General features: G+C 39.3%; 1 protein-coding gene across 3 annotated transcripts in view; it reads right to left on the bottom strand.

Moving 5' to 3' along the window:
* TMEM39A (transmembrane protein 39A) overlaps positions 1-18769 on the bottom strand; it is a 43203-nt gene extending 24434 nt beyond the window's left edge. For all 3 annotated transcript variants that reach the window (XR_009551648.1, XM_007532107.3, XM_060198312.1), the window contains exons 1-3: positions 18440-18769; positions 15435-15621; positions 6514-6736 (exon numbers count right to left, since the gene is read on the bottom strand). Coding sequence is in view for 2 of the 3 variants with exons in the window: in XM_007532107.3 (XP_007532169.1) it covers positions 6514-6736; positions 15435-15547 (336 nt within the window). In the remaining variant the exon portion in view is untranslated. The remainder of the gene's footprint in view (positions 1-6513; positions 6737-15434; positions 15622-18439) is intronic.
* Positions 18770-19577: the final 808 nt, after the last annotated feature.

Raw genomic sequence — 19577 nt, 5'->3', positions numbered from 1 at the left:
AAAAGGTAATCTCAAAGGCTCTACAGCAGGAAAGCATATGGCTCAACAGCATGAAAAGTCACAAGATAGCTAGAATGAACCAATGAATGACAAAAGACTGAATTTTGGGAGTCTGGCGGTAGCGCAGCAAGTTAAGTGCACTTGGCACAAAGTGCAAGGACTGGCCTAATGATCCTGGTTCAAGCCCCCGGCTCTCCACCTGCAGGAGAGTTGCTTCACAGGCGGTAAAGGCAGGTCTGCAGGTTTCTATCTTTCTCTCCTCCTCTGTCTTCCCCTCCTCTCTCCATTTCTCTCTGTCCTATCTTAACAACAATGATATCAATAACAACAACAATAATAACTACAACAACAATAAAAAGACAAGGGCAACAAAAGGGAAAATAAATAAATAATTTTTTTTTTAAATTAAAAAAAAAAAAGACTGAATTCGCAGCATGGTAGGTGGTTCAGTGGATGCAGTGAGGATGAGTCCTCAAAAACATGAGACTCAATCCCTGGCACTGTATTTTTCTAGAATGGTGCTCTGGTTCATCCATTCTCTTTCTCTCTCTCTTTCTTTCCAAAAAATAAATAAATGGTTGTGTGTGTTTATTTATTTTTTTTTATTGATTTAATAATGATTGTCAAGACCATAAAATAAGAAGGATACAATTCCACACAGTTCCCACCACCAGAGTTCTGTATCCCATCCCCTCCACTGGAAGCTTTCCTATTCTTTATCACTCTGGGAGTATGGACCCAGGGTCATTATGGGGTGCAGAAGGTGGAAGGTCTGGGTTCTGTAATTGCTTCTCTGCTGGACATGGGTGTTAGCAGGTTGATCCATACTCCTAGCCTGTCTCTATCTTTCCCTAGTGGGGCAGGGCTCTAGACCCTTGGAATATACCTAAAATAGACCTATTAACTTTTTCAAAAGTGGAGACCCCAAAGCTCATCTGCTATATTCTTGCCTTTAGGTTCATGATTATTAAACAATTTCTTTGCTTTATATCTTAATGCATTTTTAGCCACCAAGTTGCAGATGCTACCATGACGCCAACCTGATTTCCCTGGGCAGATGACCTCACCAATGTATCCTGGAATCCCACCTCTTTTTCTAATGGAAAGTCATGGGGGGTGCTTCAAGCAAATAACTCAATTTGCATTTTAAATGATCTGCTGGCTACTAACAGTTAAGAAGCTTTTAATTAGGGGCTGGGCAGTGGTGCACGTGGTTGAGCACACATGTTGTAATGCGAAAGGACCTGGGTTTGAGTCCCCGGTCCCCACCTGCATGGGAAAAGCTTTCCGAGTGGTGAGGCAGGGCTGCAGGTGTCTCTCTGTCTCTCACCTTCTCTACTGCCCCCTTCCCTCTCTACTTCTGGCTGCCTCTATCCAATAAACAAAGTTTTTTTTAAAAAGTTTTTAATTTCAGGGAAGAAATGATAATTAGAGTCAATAACAATAAAGATAAAGTGGTCAGAATTTTAAATATAGAACATCCATGTCAACAGGGTACCTTACCAGTTTTAAGATTATTTGTTCTTTCTCTAAGCATTTTAGATTCTAGCAATATTTGTCTCCCTTTACTTCTCTTATTTTATTTTTTATAATTTTTCAAATTATCTTTATTTATTAGATAGAGACAGCCATAAATCAAGAAGGAAAGGGGAAATAGGGAGGGAGAAAGAGACACAGAGACACCTGCAACACTGCTCCACCACTTGCAAAGCTTTCCCTCTGCAGGTGGGGGCCAGGGACTCAAACCTGGGTCCTTGAGCACTGCAACACGTCAGCTCAACTAGGTACGCCACCACTCGGGCCCCCTCCCTTTACTTCTAAAATTCCTATTTACTCATCCCACTCTTGCAAAATATTGCAAGTAAATTCACTAGACCTCCTAGTTAATGTCTGGGTTTTATTTATGCACTGGTAGTCAATTTAAGATAATTTGTATATCAAAACATTTAAATGCCTAATGTATCTTGTTGTTAAACAAATTTTTGTTACATTCCAAGTCATTGCATAGTGATTTATGGTTAACTCTATAAACCAGAATGTTAAAGTTCTCCACTCCTAACTTTTCACAATAGTTTAACATTCTACCTGAAGTCTCTTCATTCCTCAACACTAAAATTCATTCACCAAAATGCTTGATAATTAGAATGATACTTTACATATTCAGGTGTCTGCATCTTTCTTTCTGAAAAATATTAAGTTCTTGCAAAGGAAAATGGAATCTGACAAGCTTTGCATCATACATGCACAATAGAAGAAAATGACCACATAGCTGAGACATAAGGCCGTTTTACAGATCCCACGCAGGTAGGCACCTCCTATGAATAACTGATGGGAAATAACTATACTGCTCTCAGTTCATTCATCTTTCAACAACTCACTGAGTCAGATTCTTGGGTCAAAATCATATTTACTACCCCACATATATTATTCTTAATTCCATAATTAAATTCCAAGTTCTATGTTAGTATCATGTGTAGCATGCAACAACCTCCTTTAAAACTTCAGGAACTGGGAGTCGGACTGTAGCTCAAAGGATTAAGCGCAGGTGGTAAAAAGTACAAGGACTGGCATAAGGACCCCTGTTTTGAGCCCCAGGATCCCCACCTGCAGGGGAGTCACTCCACAAGCAGTGAAGCAGGTCTGCAGGTGTCTATCTTTCTCTCTCCCTCTCTGTCTTCCCCTCCTCTCTCCATTTCTCTCTGTCCTATCCAACAACAATGACATCAATAACTACAACAATCAAACAGCAAGGGCAACAAAAGGGAATAAATAAATAAATATTAAAAATTTAAAAAAAAACTGCAGGAACTAGCACACTAGGAAGAGGCACAGAGGATGAAGAGCTAGACTCTCAGTCATCAATTTCTGAGTTCAATCCCTGGCATGGCATGTGCCACAGTGATGCACTGGGGCATGTAAAATGCCTTTCTTGGATACTGTGTTGCTTTGCCCAGCTTCTAGCCTGGCCTCCACCTCACTGAAGAAAGTTTTGGTACTGTGATCTTTCTCTCTCTCTCTCTCTTGTCTCTCTGCCTCTATCTAAAAAACAAACAAAACAAAGTTATGTCATAGTTCTCCCTCTTTACCACTGATAAATAAGTACATCTTAAAAAAAAAAAAACACCCTGAAGGAACTAAAAAGTTAAAATCTATTCTATCAGGCATTTTTGAAAAAAGTTCGGAACATGATTTAATTTCTGCCAACCACAAGTATGACATAAAACAAGTTCAGAACTGATTGAAGGGGGAAAGGAAGGAAGGGAAGGACAAGGCACAGTTTTGGTAAAAGGAGTCAGAGCAAAACAGGCTTAATTTTGGAATTAGCTTCCTGATTCTGACAGGAACACTAGATATCTTGGCTTTAAAGTAATGCTTATGTAATTTTTTTTAAAAAGAACTCTAGACAGAAATGGTTACCTGGGAGAACATTTTGATTAGTCTGAAAATTTAGTATCTGAGAAGTTCCTTTTTAAAAATATTTATTTGGGAGTTGGGCGAAACACAAGGACCGGCATAATGATTCCGGTTCTCCACCTGCAGGGGAGTTGCTTCACAGGTGAAGCAGGTCTGCAGGTGTCTATCTTTCTCTCGCCCTCTCCCCATTTCTCCTGTCCTATTTAACAACGGCAGCAACAACAACAATAATAATAAAAAAAACAGCAAGGGCAACAAACGGGAAAAATAAATAACTTATTTATTTATTATTTATTTCAGTTGAGGGGAAGAGAGGGAGAGAAAGAGATCTGCAGACCTGCTTTACCTCTTGAAAAGCTCCCCCCTGCAAATAGGGACCAGAGACTTGAACCTAGGTCCTTGCACACTGACAGGAACACTTTACAGGGTGTGCCACCACCTGGCCCCAGAGAAGTTTCTATGAGGTATCAAGGTGGACATTTTATAATTAAGTGTTCAATAAGTACTTACAGAATAAATATAGGAAGCAAAACATAGCATAAAAGTGCAGACCTCAGTGTTCAATTTGTCATTGTTAAGATTTTCAGTCTGTTTCATAATTTCTAGGTTTCACAGTCCTCATTTATAAAATGGGAGTCTGGGGTTGTTGGATGGTGGCACAACTGGTTGAGTATACATGTTACAATACACAAGGACATGGGTTCAAGTCCCCAATCCCCACCTGCAGAGAGAAAGTTTTGCAAGTAGTGGAACAAGGCTGTAGGTGTCTCTGTCTCTCTCCCTCTCTAGCACCCCCTTAAACGATTTCTGGCTGTCTCTATCAAATAAATAAATACAGGTAAATAAATTAATTAATTTAATTAAATGGGAGTCTTACAGTAGTAATACTCATTTTGCTTTTAGAAAGAATAAGTAAGATAATACTTGCAAAGAACATAGTAAATGTTTGTCAGTATCAATATATAATAAACACACATCTCTGGAATAAGCCTTGACGATCATCTAATTCAATCTCTTTTTTTAAAATTTTATTTATTTTCCCTTTTGTTGCCCTTGTTTTTCATTGTTGTTGCAGTTACTATTGTTGTTGTTATTGATGTCGTCATTGTTAGATAGGAGAGAAATGGAGAGAGGAGGGGGAGACTGAGAGGGGGAGAGAAAGATAGACACCTGCAGACCTGCTTCACCGCCTGTGAAGCGACTCCCCTGCAGGTGGGGAGCCAGGGGCTCGAACAGGTATCCTCATGCCAGTCCTTGCGCTTCGCACCACATGCACTTAACCCATTGCACTAGTGCCCGGCTCCCAATCTCTTGCTTTTATATTATGATGTTCAAAGGACATATGGAGTATGAGTTCCTATATTCAATAATCTCATAATCAAGGTAGAAAAAAAGAATTTTAGGGAAAAGTCAACAAATCATAGTAGTTTGTATATTTAAACTGTCTTTGCATGATATTTAGTAGGTAGATAGGTAATATGAAAAAATATTTTAATAGATTTCATCTTTATTTTATGAGAAAGAAAAAGAAAGAAGAAAAGAGAGAGACAGTAGAACACTGCTCTATCAGATATAGAGCTGGAGACCAAAACTGGGGTCTCAGACATGCAAAGAATGAGATCTACATATTGAGTCAACTTCTCAGCCACAGAAAATTCTATTTCCCACTAAAGACTTATTTTGTTTATTTCACAGAGAAGAGAGACAAGCGTCAGAGAAACACTCTGGCATATGCAGTACCAGGAACTACAAGTTTCTAAGTCAAGGGCTGTACCACAGTGTCACTTTCCAGACACCTAAGATAAGTATTAACAGTTAATTCCAGGAACAGCCAAAAGATAAAAAATCTTTTAAAATCTTCTCATGCTATCTTAAAGATTTGGCACACATTTTCTATATTTCATGGGGCAGGAAGGTTTTCAAATTATTTGTAATAACATATACATATGTATAAACTCCCTAAAATAATAGTCTTCTGTAGCCTAGAAGGTGGTGCACTGGATAAAATGTTAGACCTTCAAGCATGAGGCCCCAAGTTTGATTCCTATCACTGCATGTGCCAGAGTGATGTTCTTGTTCTGTGTTCCCTATCCTAACAAATAAATATCCTATAAAATAAATAAAAATAAAACAATGATCTTTTTTGTCTCCCAACACAACCATTACCCACCCAAATTGGCTATTGCCAACCACCTACCTAGCAGTTCACCTTACTAGCTTTACATGTTATTTTATTGAGCTGTCAGAAAAGTCATGATGCATTTTTGCATAGAAAAAAACATGTCATGACTTTCCCAACAACTCAATATATATTCATCTATAAAAACCTTTTCTTCATCAAGATTATCACAATTTTTCTAAACTAGAATAGGCAAGGAGAAACGTAGAATAAACTTAGACATAGCTCGTTCCTGTTTCAATTTTATTTTCGTAAGAACTCAATTTTACTCAGTTATCAATGTGCCCTGCTAAAGCACTGTACTTTTCAGTCTTAGTTGTAATCATGGGTAGACAGGTATGAAAATCATGGAAGTCTGCCTCTCAAGAAACTCCTTTATACTTGCCTATGTTCCACCCCTTTCTGGCTGACAGGTACAGACCTTAGTTACCTTGGAGGCCACACATGAGAGGGGGGGAAAACAAAGTCTCCATCAACTCTGGTCCCCAGTTTGAAGAATTATATTTCTACAAACTAGGACAATTGCTTCAGAATGAAGTATACAATTTTGGGTTTCATGCTACCACAGACCTAGTATAGGAATTAAAATGTTTGAGTTGCGGGAATTTAACCATATTAGCACGCTAATAAACCTGCCTCAAATTTGGCATGGTGTAGAAAAAAAGCACTATTAAAACCCTTCTGTGATATTATTAGAGCAAGTTCTTTAATTATTTTCAGTATTGTTCATTTACATTTTGATTTCCTCTGGCCAGGGAGCAAAAGTATCCTAACATAGTCCTGAAAGTAACGTGTGGCTTAACAGAAAAACATTTTACAAGGAGCAAAATTATTAAGGAAAATAATTTCTACATAGAATTTCCCCAGTTAAGTTTCTTTGGTAAATAACATGTAGAATTTAAATGCCTATTAAGACTTACCAGTGAAGTACAAGAAGCAGGGTGATTATAAGGATACCACCACACAGTTTTATATATGTTGATGTACTGAATGAACAGGGCAACCAGCAGGTAGATGAAAAAGAGAAACTCAAAGAGCAGGCTCCCATCTACAGGCAAGTCAGGAATTTGGCAATGACGAACTGGACCTGGAGTGATTAAGGCTGTGATAGGTGGAACTGGAAGGCCAATAGCACTACCATTCCTAAAAAAGAAAAGTACAGTTAAATCAAATGGTGATAACCTTCAGTATCATACAGCATAAGAATCCTTACTCTCCTCTGTCCACCCCTGAACGGGCGGCCTCCCGCAAAACTCTATCCTGGGATCTCTTGTCTTCTCCCTTTCTATAAGATCTTTCTATAAGATCCCTTTCTATAAGATCTAAGAATGTAAACTCTGTCTTCTAAAGACTAAAATTTCTCTGCATAGAGCTCACTGCTGAGCTTTAGACTTATGTCATCAAGCTATCCTCTGCACATCCCTCCATTATTTCTTATATAGTTCATGACCCATTCCATTTGCTACCTAAACCAGAAACCTGGGAATCACCTTAGAAATTCCCTTCTGCTTCTCAGCTTCAATTACTCTGACTCTTATAGATCCCACCTTATGAAACTTTTTCCCAATCTATACTGTCCTGTCATAGCTCAAGCATTCAAATATTTATTTATTTACTTAAGTACTGGGGTTGGGGGAGGGAGAATCAGCATATCGCTCAGGCATAAGCAATGCTGTGGATCAAACTCAGAAGCTCATGCTTGAGAGTTCAGTGTTTTAACTGCTGTGTTATCTTCCTGGATGCCATTCAATATATTTCAATTGAACTATTGTATTTGAACCTCTATTATATTAGAGCAATTGTCCTAATTCAACTCCACTTTCACCAACCCTTACAATCTACTCTCAGAGATCTTCCTAAAATGAGACTCTGATAGACTTATGCTCCTGCCTACAATCCCTTAGGACTCTTCAATGCTATTAGCTTAATATAAAGAACAATTTAGTATGTTTTATGAAACGATCTGCTTAACATACTAAGCTTCATCTCTCATTACTGCTCCACATGCACTGTACATAATAATATCCATGCTGTTTGGTATCTGTGACATATCTACTTTTTTTTTTTTTTTTTTTTACCAGCAATGCCCTCCCAAACCACCTCCCTTAGTACCTTATATATACCACTTTGCTGGCAAAATCCTTCAAGACTTTTAAGGTAAGGAGGACCAGGTGATGGCGCACCTGGTTAAGCTCACACATTACAGTGTGCAAGAACCCAGGCTCAAGCCCCTGGTCCCACCTGCAGGGGGAAAGCTTCACAAGTGGTGAAGCAGTGCTGCAGGTATCTCTCTGTCTCTCTCCCTATCCCCCTTCCTCCCAATTTATGGCTGTCTCTATCCAATAAATAAATAAAGATAATAAAAAGATAAAAGGAGTGTGTGAAAAAGGACTTTTAAGGTGACCAATCACACCTTAATGAAGTACTGACAATCAAAACTGATTCAGTTCTCCTCTGTGCCACCATTCCATGACCTAAACTATACCTTTATTATTGTAACTTTCATATTGATATACAATTTCTGTATACATCTGTGTCTTGCTTATCGATTCATTATCTTATGGAAAGAGACCATACTTTTCCTAGTTCATTGCACATACTTATTTCTAGGTTGGGAATAAAGAAAACTCAATTTGATCACAAAAAAATTAAAAGGAGAAATACCGTTTTGTTTTTGTCATTTTTCTTCTTTACCAGTTTTTCACTGCTCTGGGCCATCTTTTTTTTTTTTTTTTTTTTTTTTCAGACAGAAAGAAACAGAGAGAGAAAGACACCATAGCATCAAAGTATCCTCCTGTGTGGTGGTAGACACATTGTCTTATGTATGACAAAACAAGTGCACTGCCAAGGTGAGCTATCTTACTAGCCTGAGATAAAGATGTTTCATACAGAAATAAAAATGCTAAAAGTTTAACCCCTACCTTCACATTGTTTGTTCTTCCCAGATCTTTTTTTTTTTTTTTTTTTACCAGAGCACTGCTCAGCTCTGGCTAATGGCTGCGTGGGGGATTGAACCTAGGCATGAAAGTGTCTTTGCATAACCATTATGCTATACCCCCACCTTTTTTTTTTTTTAAAGATTTATTTATTAATGATAGAGAAGAGAGAAGACCAGAGCATCACTCTTACCATACTCAATACTGTGAATCAAACTCTACACCTCACACATCAGAGTTTAGCTCTCTAGCCACTGTGCCACCTCCACAGTCAACTTCCTATCTTCTTTTTTTTTTTTCATAGCATTTTTTTTTCCAAACAACTTTTATCTCCTCAAAGTCTTCCTTAAACCTATGGAACAAGAAGCTGCCACTGAGTAGGGCCCACGATAGGGGCTGCTTTCTTTTCTACTCCCCCCAATATAAAAATATAGATATATATTTTTTGTGGTCCCAAAATCTTGTGCTGTGCAGGGAGGGATGGGGTGGCAGGCCCCAGCTTTGTCCTTTCCCAGGGCAACGCTCTGCGATGCGTCAGAATGGCATGGCTGGCAGTCCAGGCAGTTCTTGCTGCCACATGGAGTCGGCAGGGCAGCTGGGAAGACTAGCACACTGCTTGCTGTGTTCCCTGGCTTGGGGCTATTTCTCAGGCATGAAGGTGAAGGTCAAATACTTATTTATTCCCTTTTGTTGCCCTTGTTGTTTTATTGTTATCATTGTTGTTGGATAGGACAGAGAAATGGAGAGAGGAGAGGAAGACAGAGAGGGGAGAGAAAGACACCTGCAGACCTGCTTCACCGCTTGTGAAGCGTCGTCCCTGTCCTTGCGCTTAGCGCCATATGCATTTAACCCGCTGCTACTGCCCAACTCCCAACTTCCTGGAATCTTCTACTGATACATGTTAGAAATAGGTGGGCTATCTTTAATGCTAAGATAGGGGTAAAGAAAGTTCCCCATTGTTTATATGCTTAGAAATAGTTACAGAGGTCAACTGGCCAATGGCCATGTCTAGCAGAGAATACAGAAGCCAGAACTTCTTCCTTCTGTACTCCAAAGAGAATGTTGACCTATACACCCAGAGAGGAGAACTATTAGGGGAAGATGACCACAGGGTTCTGAACCTCAATTCCACCAAGGCCCAGGCCATTTGTCATCAGCAATCTCTGCTTTTATACCATCACTGAGAGGAAAAAGAATCTGGAAAAAAAAAAAGAGAAAGCCAAGCACTGTTTCTCTTACCTGAGAGGGGAGAGGAAAAAGGAAGGACACTTGGAAGTGGTAATAGGTGTGGGTGTGATTTAGAAAGGAAGTGAAGGCAAGACCACAGAAGTGAGTAAAAAATGGACCAAAATAAAATAATATATATATTCAACTCATAGCTGTGATCTTGGGAGAACTACAGCAGTTTCCACTATAGGGGATGGGGGCACAAAAATCTGGCAGTGGGAATGGTATGGAATTAGACCACTGTTATCTTATAATTTTGTAAATCACTATGAAACACTAATAAAAAATTAGAATATGACAAAAGTATAAGTTCAACAATCAGAAATGTGTCAAGGGAAACAAATAAGAATGTACACTAAGTCACACACGTATTCATATTTATATACTAGCAAAAAAAAAGCAACTATATTTGCCAGTTAATTTATTACATTTGATCACCAAAAATGATAGAATCTACTGAAAATATTACTTAGAAAAATGTTCACTGATGTGTGAATGTTAATGATATGACATGTTGAGTAAGTGATTACAAAGAGTAACAAAACACACAGAAAATGTTAATATATAAACACATATTTATCTTTATATAGAAAGTCTTCGAAACATATATGCTGACATGTAGAAGTTTTTCTCTGAAATATTAGTGATTACTTTTAGTTAAATCACAGATTTTTTTTTTGCTTAATTTCATATTGTTGGGGGGGTAGAAAGCATAATGGTTATGCAAAGAGACTCTCATGCCTGAGGCTCTGAAGTCCCAGGTTCAATCCCCCACCCCCAACCTTAAACCAGGGCTGAACTGTGCTCTGGTGTTTCAGTCTCTCTCTCTGTGCATCTCTCTCAAAAATAATAAAAATAAAATTTAAAAATTTCATATTGTTAATAAGTATATGACAAAAAAATAGTTACAGAGACCTAAGGCTCTACTGTTTACAGATAAAGGAAATGAGACTTGATAATGGATACCAAGGGAAATTCTAGATAAAAGGAACTATATTATATCAGTATTATCATCCTACTTGAAAACTTCCAAATACAGCAGCTAGCATTACAATTTGGCATTTACAGTACTTTAGGTGTCTGAAGAAATAGGAACTCTCCTCATTCTGAACAGTTAAGAATACAATAGCAGGGCAAGTGAGATAGCATAATGGTTATGCAAAAAGACCTTCATGCCTGAGGCTCCAAAGTTCCAAAGCAATGCTCTGGTCTTGGTCTCTTACATAAAAGGAAAGGACAGAGATGTGAAAAGGATTGGAAGAAATTATAAAAGATTCTTCCTTTCATCCCATAGTGTACACCAATATTAAGTCTACACTAAACTCATGGTCTACCAGTGATTTCACCTTACTGCTCAATCATAAGCCAGTCATTAATACACCACAGGTCTCTAACCTATTGTAGGAAAATGAGCCACATCACTTAATAACTATTATTCACATAGAAAAAAACATGAAAGGTGGCTTCTGGAGCTATACACATTTAGTGAACTTTAATGGAGAAGATTAATGTTAACAATCTATTCATGGGGGCTGGGCCATGGCACACTTGGTTAAGCACATATGTTACCTTGTGCAAGGACCCTGGTTCAAGCCCCAGCTTGAACAGGAGGACACTTCATGAGCAGTGAAGCAAGTCTGTAGGTGTCTATCTTTCTCTCTCCCTATCTCCCCATCCTCTCGATTTTTGTGTCTCTGAATTTCCCTATATTCATAGAGGTATAGTACTTGTTAGTTTTCTATTATTGTAATGTCTTGTCTGGTTTTGACAGTAGCATAATACTTCACTAAATGTGTTGGGAAATACTTTCTCCTGTTTAATATTCTGGAACAGTGAAGAGAATTATTCTTTTCTTTTTTTTTTTTGTCGTTGCTGGGCCTTCACTGGTCTGGAATGACTGTCAGAGAGAGACAAAGACAGAGACAGAGACAAAGACTGAGAAGAGAGACCACAGAACCAAAGCTTCCTGAAATACTGTGGGGGCTAAATTTTAACTTAGGTCATGTGCATGGCAAAGCACACACACTATCCAAGTAAGCTATTTTGCCAGATAATAATTATTATGAATATATTCATATACATATACATAGGGTTGTCAGAAAAGCCACAGTATGCTTTTGGTTTTCTATGCAAAAGTGTGTCATGGCTTTTCCAACAACATATATTTTCCCCATATATATGTAAGGGCCTCACACATAAGTGATCCACCAACCTCCTCCTCCTCCCCTCAATTTTATTAAGAGGTTAATGGTTTACAGCACAATTATTTTCACATGGGCTCCATTTCCCAGCTCCACATCATGGGTGTCTGCAAAATCCTCTCACCCCCAACCTACAGTACTAAAGAATAAACATAAGTGATTCCCCCCACCCCCAGGCTGCTTTCTCAGAGAGGCCAAAAGAGAAACTATGGCACTTCAGCTTCCTCTGTTGTCATATTACTTTCAGTGAGGTGTTGAGGCTCAAACCTGGACTGTCCGTAACAAGATATATGCCCTATCTGGTGAGCTATCTCTCAGGCCCATTACATACAGTCTTATAAACCAACATCACCACAATAAAGAAGACATACTAAAGGAGAAGAGAGGGTGAGTGATCAAGGCAACCATAACAAGAACACTGAAAGCCAAGAAAGCACATTAGTAATTCTGTGAATACTGCTAAGTCTATATAACAGAGGCTTTTCCCCAGTATTCTCTTTGCAGATTTCAAGTGTAAGCAGAATCATCTAGGAATTTTTCAATTCTTTTTAAGAATTGAAAGTAAGAGTATGGCACTTCATTCTCTCCAGTATCCCAGTACTTAAAATACACAAGAAGTCAGACTTAGGACTGGGAAACCTGAAGCCTAAATTACTAGGTCTGACTGTCCCCTTCTCCCTTTTAAACCTCCCAACAAGAAATATCCGAGACTCTAAAGAGATTCCAAAGGACACTCTGGAATATTGCTACCTTGGGAAACCATGAAGGCCAAAGCCAAAGAACAAAGAACTGCTGGAGTTAATACATAAGTTAGGGCTAGGATTTTTTTTTAGATGAAATTCCAACTGGGCATAATTACCATTTCTTTTTGCAACTTTAATGTACTAAATCACTAGGGTAAGGGTGTCTCTTCAGTAAAATTAAGGTAAGTACTTCATCCTGGTAACATCCTCTTCATATCAATACCTATGTCAGATAGTATCTTTTTTCAAAAGCATTGCATATATTCTTTTTTTAAAAAAATATTTCATATAGGGGCCGGGCAGTAGCGCAGCGGGTTAAGCACATGTAGCGCAAAGCACAAGGACTGGCGTAAGCGTCCGGGTTTGAGCCCCCCGGCTCCCCACCTGCAGGGGGGGTCGCTTCACAAGTGGTGAAGCGGGTCAGCAGGTGTCTGACTCTCCCCCTCTCTGTCTTCCTCTCCTATCTCGATTTCTCTCTGTCCTATCCAACAATGACAGCAATAACAACAATAATAACAACAACGATGAACAAGGGCAACAAAAGGGAAAAAATGGCAAAAAATATATATTTATTAATGATAAAGATAGGAGGAAAGAGAGGATACCAGACATCACTCTGTTACATGTATGCTAATGGGGACTGAACTTTGGACCTCATGCTTGAGAGTCCAATGCTTTATCCACTGCGCCACCTCCCGGACGACCATTGCATATATTTTCATCCATTTTCTTTTATTTATTTCCACCAGGATTATCACTGGGGATCTGTGCTGGCATTACAAATCCATCCTGGCAGCCATTTTTTGTACCTTTTTTTTTCCTGTCTATTTTATTTGACAAGAAAAGAAGAATCTGAGAGGGAGGTGAGATAGAGAAGGAAAGAGAAACACACCTAGAGACCCGCTTCACCACTTATGAAGGGTTCCCCCCTGCAGGTATGGAGTGGGGGGTTCGAACCTGGGTTGTAGCACTTGGAGATATATGCACTTAACTGGGTTCATCACTGCCCACCCTCATCCTCTATGTTTTTATAAATGTGAGATAACACAAATTTGTAGGATTTTTTAAAATTCTAAATAAAGTTTTAAGAGTTACTGCAATTTACTTTTCATTTTAAAATTATAATTCAAGTTTCATTTATTTTCAGTATCATACTATGAAACTAACAATATTATCTTTTTTTGTTTTTTTTGCCTCCAGGGTTATTGCTGGGATTTGGTGCCTGCACTTGTAGGTGTCTCTGTCTCTCTCCCTCTCTATCTCCCCCTTCCCTCTCAATTTCTGGCTGTCTCTATCCAATAAATAAAGATAATAAAAAAATAAATTAAAAACTATTAAAAATAATAAAAGTAGTAATGATTGCTAACTTTGAAAAATAGAACCAAGGAGGGGCCAGGTGCTGATGCACTCTGTTCACTGCACAAGGTACAAGGATGGGGGGGGTGGGGAGCCTCATGAGTGGAGAAACAGTACTACTGCAAGTGTCTCTCCCCTACTACCTCCCTCTCCCCTTTTGATTTCTGTCTCTATCCAATAAACTCATTAAATAAACATTTCATTAAAAAATAGAATCAAGGCAAGAGAAAAATTTATTCAGGGAAAAAGCAGAAATTACACTGATCAGGTAAAAGCCATCTCTTTAAAAAAATTATTTATTTATCCCCTTTTTGTTGTCCTTGTTTTTTCTTTATTGTTGTAGTTATTGTTGTTAGAAAGGACAGAGAGAAATGGAGAAAGGAGAGGAAGACAGAGGGGGGGAGTGGAGAGAAAGACACCAGCAGACCTGCTTCACCACTTGTGAAGTGACTCCCCTGCAGGTGAGGAGCAGAGGATTCTAACCAGGCTCCTTATGCTGGTCCTTGGGCTTTGCACCACTTGAGCTTAACCTGTTGCACTACTGCCCGACTCCCCAAGCCATCTCTTTTTACCACTATCATGATTGAATTTTCTGAACTGAGTTATCCCAGAAGTAATTCAAGCTAACTGGAAAATTAGAAGCAGAGGGCGGGGTAGGGGGGGTAGACAACATAATGGTTATGCAGAGACCCTAGAACCTGGGGCTCCGAAGTCTCAGGTTCAATCCCCTCCAACACAATAAGCCAGAGCTGTGCAATGCTCTGGTGTTTCTGTCTTTCTCTCTCTGCATCTCTCTTAAAAATAAACATTTTTTTAATAAAAAACTTAAAAAAAAAGAAAATTAGAAGCAAAGTTTCAATTAAAGACATAAAATTATTTTATTCTCATACATGACATCAATCTGAAGTTGTGTATACTACAAAATGAATTTGTTGATTTTAAATAAGCTTTAACAAAATAATTTTAAGACCACTGATGGAATATGATCCATAATTTCAGGACCTCATGTTTTAATTTGCCCAGTAGAGTAAAGATGCCAGTTCGTAGGTAAACAATCATATTTGCTTGTAATTTTATTCACTTAAGCTATTTTTTTAAATAGTTATACAGTGATTAGAATCTGGCTTATCAGTTAAAAGTAAAAATTGAACTACTTCCCCCAATAAAGACATTAAAAAAAAACTGAACTACTTTCACTTTTGTGGGTCCTATATCACAACTTTTATCTTCAACGTATTCTGAAATGTTGTTTGTTCTCAAGGTCAGAATTTCTATTTCTATGTCAAAAAAAGCAGATATCTGAATAGCATAGTGACTTCTACGTTAACTTTAACTAATCATAGGATATTAAAAGCTATGCATCTTAGTTTTTCTTTACCTGTTTCTCAGACCTGTTCCATTGCCACAGCCCCCACCAACCAAAGTCTGTAAAGAAGGCAAAGCTGAACGGCTTAGTTGCTGCCGACTAGGGCCCCTCCTTCCACCAGGCATATCCGAGAACCAGTTTGCTTCCAGAGCCACCTGTAGCTGCAATCCAGGTTAATGGTGGCCAACCTGTTTCAACTCTGAATAACAAAAAAGTAATTATCAGCTTGCTATTTTTAAAGTAGGCAATGTAAGTCTTATAAAACATGATTTTAAAACAAATGCTCCATCTGTTTGTTACTTTATTCTATGAAAAGGTCTACTTAGACTCCGGTGAATCAGAAGACTAGGTTCTGAGCTAAACTCTGTTCAGCATTAGGAAAGTCATAGCTTCTGTGTTTTGTGAATTGACTTACATCAAGTGAAAGATATTACAACCTCACAGAAGTTTACAAGGAACACCAAACATATGCGTTGTTACTGAAAAAGCAGAGTTCTGAGATCAGATGTGTCCCATAATGTGAATTTAATAGTCATTTCTACACTATGGGGAAAAAAATGTGTTTCATGTCTTTGGAATGCTCTATATCCAATGATGGATGAAATTACAATAGCAGGTATTTGATTCTTTAAAACTGTCCAAGTAGAGAGTCGGGTGGTAAGTGAAGCAGGTTAAGCACAGATGGCACAAAGCACAAGGACAGGCATAAGGATCCTGGTGTCCAAGACCCTGGCTCCCCTACCTGCAGAGGAGTCGCTTCACAAGTGGTGAAGCAGGTCTGCAGGTGTCTATCTTTCTCTCCTCCTCTATCTTCCCCTCCTCTCTCCATTTCTCTCTGTCCTATCCAACAACAACGACATCAGTAATAATTACAACAATAAAACAACAAGGGCAACAAAAGGGAATAAATATTAAAAAATAGTTTTAAAAAACTGTTCAAGTAATATCTCCATATGTGGGGAGAGAAGGGAATGTTAGAAACAATGAAATAACTTAAAAGAATTCAATAGGATGCTCACTCCAGAAAAACTGATGTAAAATCATCTATAAATTAGTGAAGCTGGGGGGAGTCGGCGGTAGCACAGCGGGTTAATCGCAGGTGGCCTGAAGCGCAAGGGCTGGCATAAAGATCCCTGTTCGAGCCCCCAGCTCCCGACCTGCAGGGGAGTCGCTTCACAGGCGGTGAAGCAGGTGTCTTTCTCTCCCTCTTCTCTCCATTTCTCTCTGTCCTATCCAACAACAACACCACCAATAACAACAATAATCATTACAGAAAAAAAAAAACAAGGGCAACAAAAGGGAATAAAAATATTTTTAAAAATTACTGAAACTAGGGCAGGGGTAGATAACTTAATGGTTATGCAAAGAGACTCTCATGCTTGAGGCTGCAAAGTCCCAGGTTCAATCCTCCACACCACCATAAACCAGAGCTGATCAGTGCTCTGGTAAAAAAGAAGAAAAAAGGGAGTCGGGCTGTAGCGCAGCGGGTTAAGCGCAGGTGGCGCAAAGCACAAGGACCGGCATAAGGATCCCGGTTCGAACCCCGGCTCCCCCCCTGCAGGGGCGTCGCTTCACAGGTCTGCAGGTGTCTATCTTTCTCTCCTCCTCTCTGTCTTCCCCTCCCTCTCTCCATTTCTCTCTGTCCTATCCAACAACAACAACAATAATAACTACAACAATAAAACAACAAGGGCAATAAAAGGGAATAAATAAATAAAATAAATATAAAAAAAATAAAAAAGAAGAAAAAAATATATATATACTCAAGCTACAAGATTACAGGGCAAGTAACGGGGCCTGATGGTGCACCAATGACCCAAGTTTAATTGCCTAGTCCCCACCTTCAGGGAGAAAGCTTCACGAGTGGTGAAGCAGTGCTGAAGGTGTCTGTGTCTCTCTCCCTCTTCTTTCTCAATTTCTGTCTTTGTCCAATAAATATAAATACAATTTTTTAAAAAAAGGGTAAGTAACAGATAAGAATTTGGTAAAATAATGGCTCTGTCAAGATGGATACCAAAACCTATTTCCTAAACTATACACTGTAATTTAAAACTGAAGTAAGAAGCCCTGGAAATACCTTCGTTTTCAAAAAGTTATTGCAGACTGAATCCTTCCTTATACCTAAGAGCTTTAGGATGCAGACTTAATAAATGCCAGGTGAGACAAACCATTCAAACAGCTGGATACAGGGACTGTTAGTCCTTGCTCAATGAAAGAGCACAGGGAAAGGAAAGTGGAGCAAAAGTGTCGAAAAAGTTTTAATTAATCACGAGGAAAAAAAATTAATCACGAGAGCAATGAATAAAATGTTAGTAAACTTTAAATAAAATGTTTAAAACAATGTTTCCAAACAGCAGTGCATAAAATAGTCTTAAAATGCATAATTACATTTAACATACATTCTTTTTAACTTGGGCGTTTCTATTTGGGGATCGTGATAATTTATAGGCAAATGGAAAACGCAGATAGATTCTATGAAGAATTATAGCCTAAATAACTACCCCTCGCCCCCTAGAGTCCTATAGCTAGATAGCAGTTACATGTTTACAATTAAAATAATCCAAATAGTTATTTGCTCTTCAACTGGGTTATATTAGAAAAGTGTGTGCATTTAGGGGCATGTTCACATAATGCCATTGTGATCTCTGGGGTCCACCAGTCTAAGTGTATTTATTTACTAATTTTGTTTCTAACAACATACATTTTGACGGCACTTTTGCCATATGCCTCAGAATAAGAAAGATGTATTTTAAACATGGAATATGAACTGAAATAATGTATAATCCTGAGTTATCTAGATCAGCTGAATTAGGTTTCACGAACAACAACAAACTCAAGAATACTGGGATGGAATAGGCGAGTAGGGGTTGGAGGAAGGTATACAGCGAGGGACCACAAACTTCAACAGCCTGATCTGGCCCCTAAGAGAGGACGATGAAGCGGACCCCACCGAGCTATACAGAAGGGTCCAAATAGGTTCAGGACAGTCGACAACGCGGCAGTTCGATGGTACTCACGCATGGAGGAGGCCCGGCTGGTGGGGCGGGATCCCTTGGAGGAGGAGGGGGAGGAGGAGGTGGCTATTGAGACTGGACCCCAAGCAAGATAACACTCCGCGGTTAGGCGCTCCTAACCAGCTGCTTGTCCGCAGGCCGTTCCCGCCCAGAGAGTGGCGAACAGAGGTCCAGACTTTGGGCTGTCAAATCCAGACCCAGATCCAGACCCAGATCCAAACCCAGAGTCAGTGACAGAGTCAGAGCCAGAGCCAGAGCTAAAGCTACTAGGAAAGCACCGCCCCATCAGCACTCATCTTCAGCCTCCATTACCACCGAGCAGAGCAGACGTGGCAGCGCACGGCAGTGACGTCAACTCGGCGACAGGCAGCCGCCCCGCCCACAGCTGGCCGCCGGAACTACACAGCCGCGAAAGGAACGGGCACCCTACTCCTGCAAGTACCTGTATGGTGGGATTCGCCCTCGCCTCTGAGGCTAGGACCTTCTGTGCGCTCGCGAATGTATTCAGATACACACACACTCCGCATCCCACTCCCACCTAGGCCACCAAACAAAGGGTATTTCATATTATCTCGTGAGTTGCAAGTAGCAACCCTCTAACATTCTGCATAGCCCCCATTTACAGATGGTGCAAGCTAGGAAACTTCACTTAAGGCTATGTCACACCCAAGTCATGAAGTCTTGCCTCAGCGTGCAATCATGGTCATACTGTCTGCTAGATTAAAGACTAAACAGAGTGGTCCTGATGATTGTTCAGTGACTGGGACATTGGACTCACAAGCATGAGAGCCCAGGTTTGATCCCAGGTATTGGATGTGATAGGCTGATACTCTGGTTCTCTTTCGTTCATAAATGATTTTTTTTCTTTTTCATTCCTTTTTTTTTTCCTAGTCTTTTTTTTTTTTTTTTTTTTTAGTGGTACAAAAATGGCCTGCTGCCTACAAGAACAAAAAAGGAGAAGGAAAAGAAACGGCAAATAGATACTGGAGTTACAAAAATTAATGTCTGGAGTTACAAAAATTAAAGCCTCACAGTGTAATGGAAAAGATAAACAAGACACAGGGAAAACACAGTAATGGAAATCTATTGCAATAATGCAACATTAAAAATATATTCAAGGTCTAGAGATAGCATGCAAAAC

This window comes from Erinaceus europaeus, chromosome 9, assembly GCF_950295315.1.
Source record: "Erinaceus europaeus chromosome 9, mEriEur2.1, whole genome shotgun sequence".
Lineage (NCBI taxonomy): Eukaryota > Metazoa > Chordata > Mammalia > Eulipotyphla > Erinaceidae > Erinaceus > Erinaceus europaeus.
This window is presented reverse-complemented; position numbering and strand designations above follow the sequence as displayed.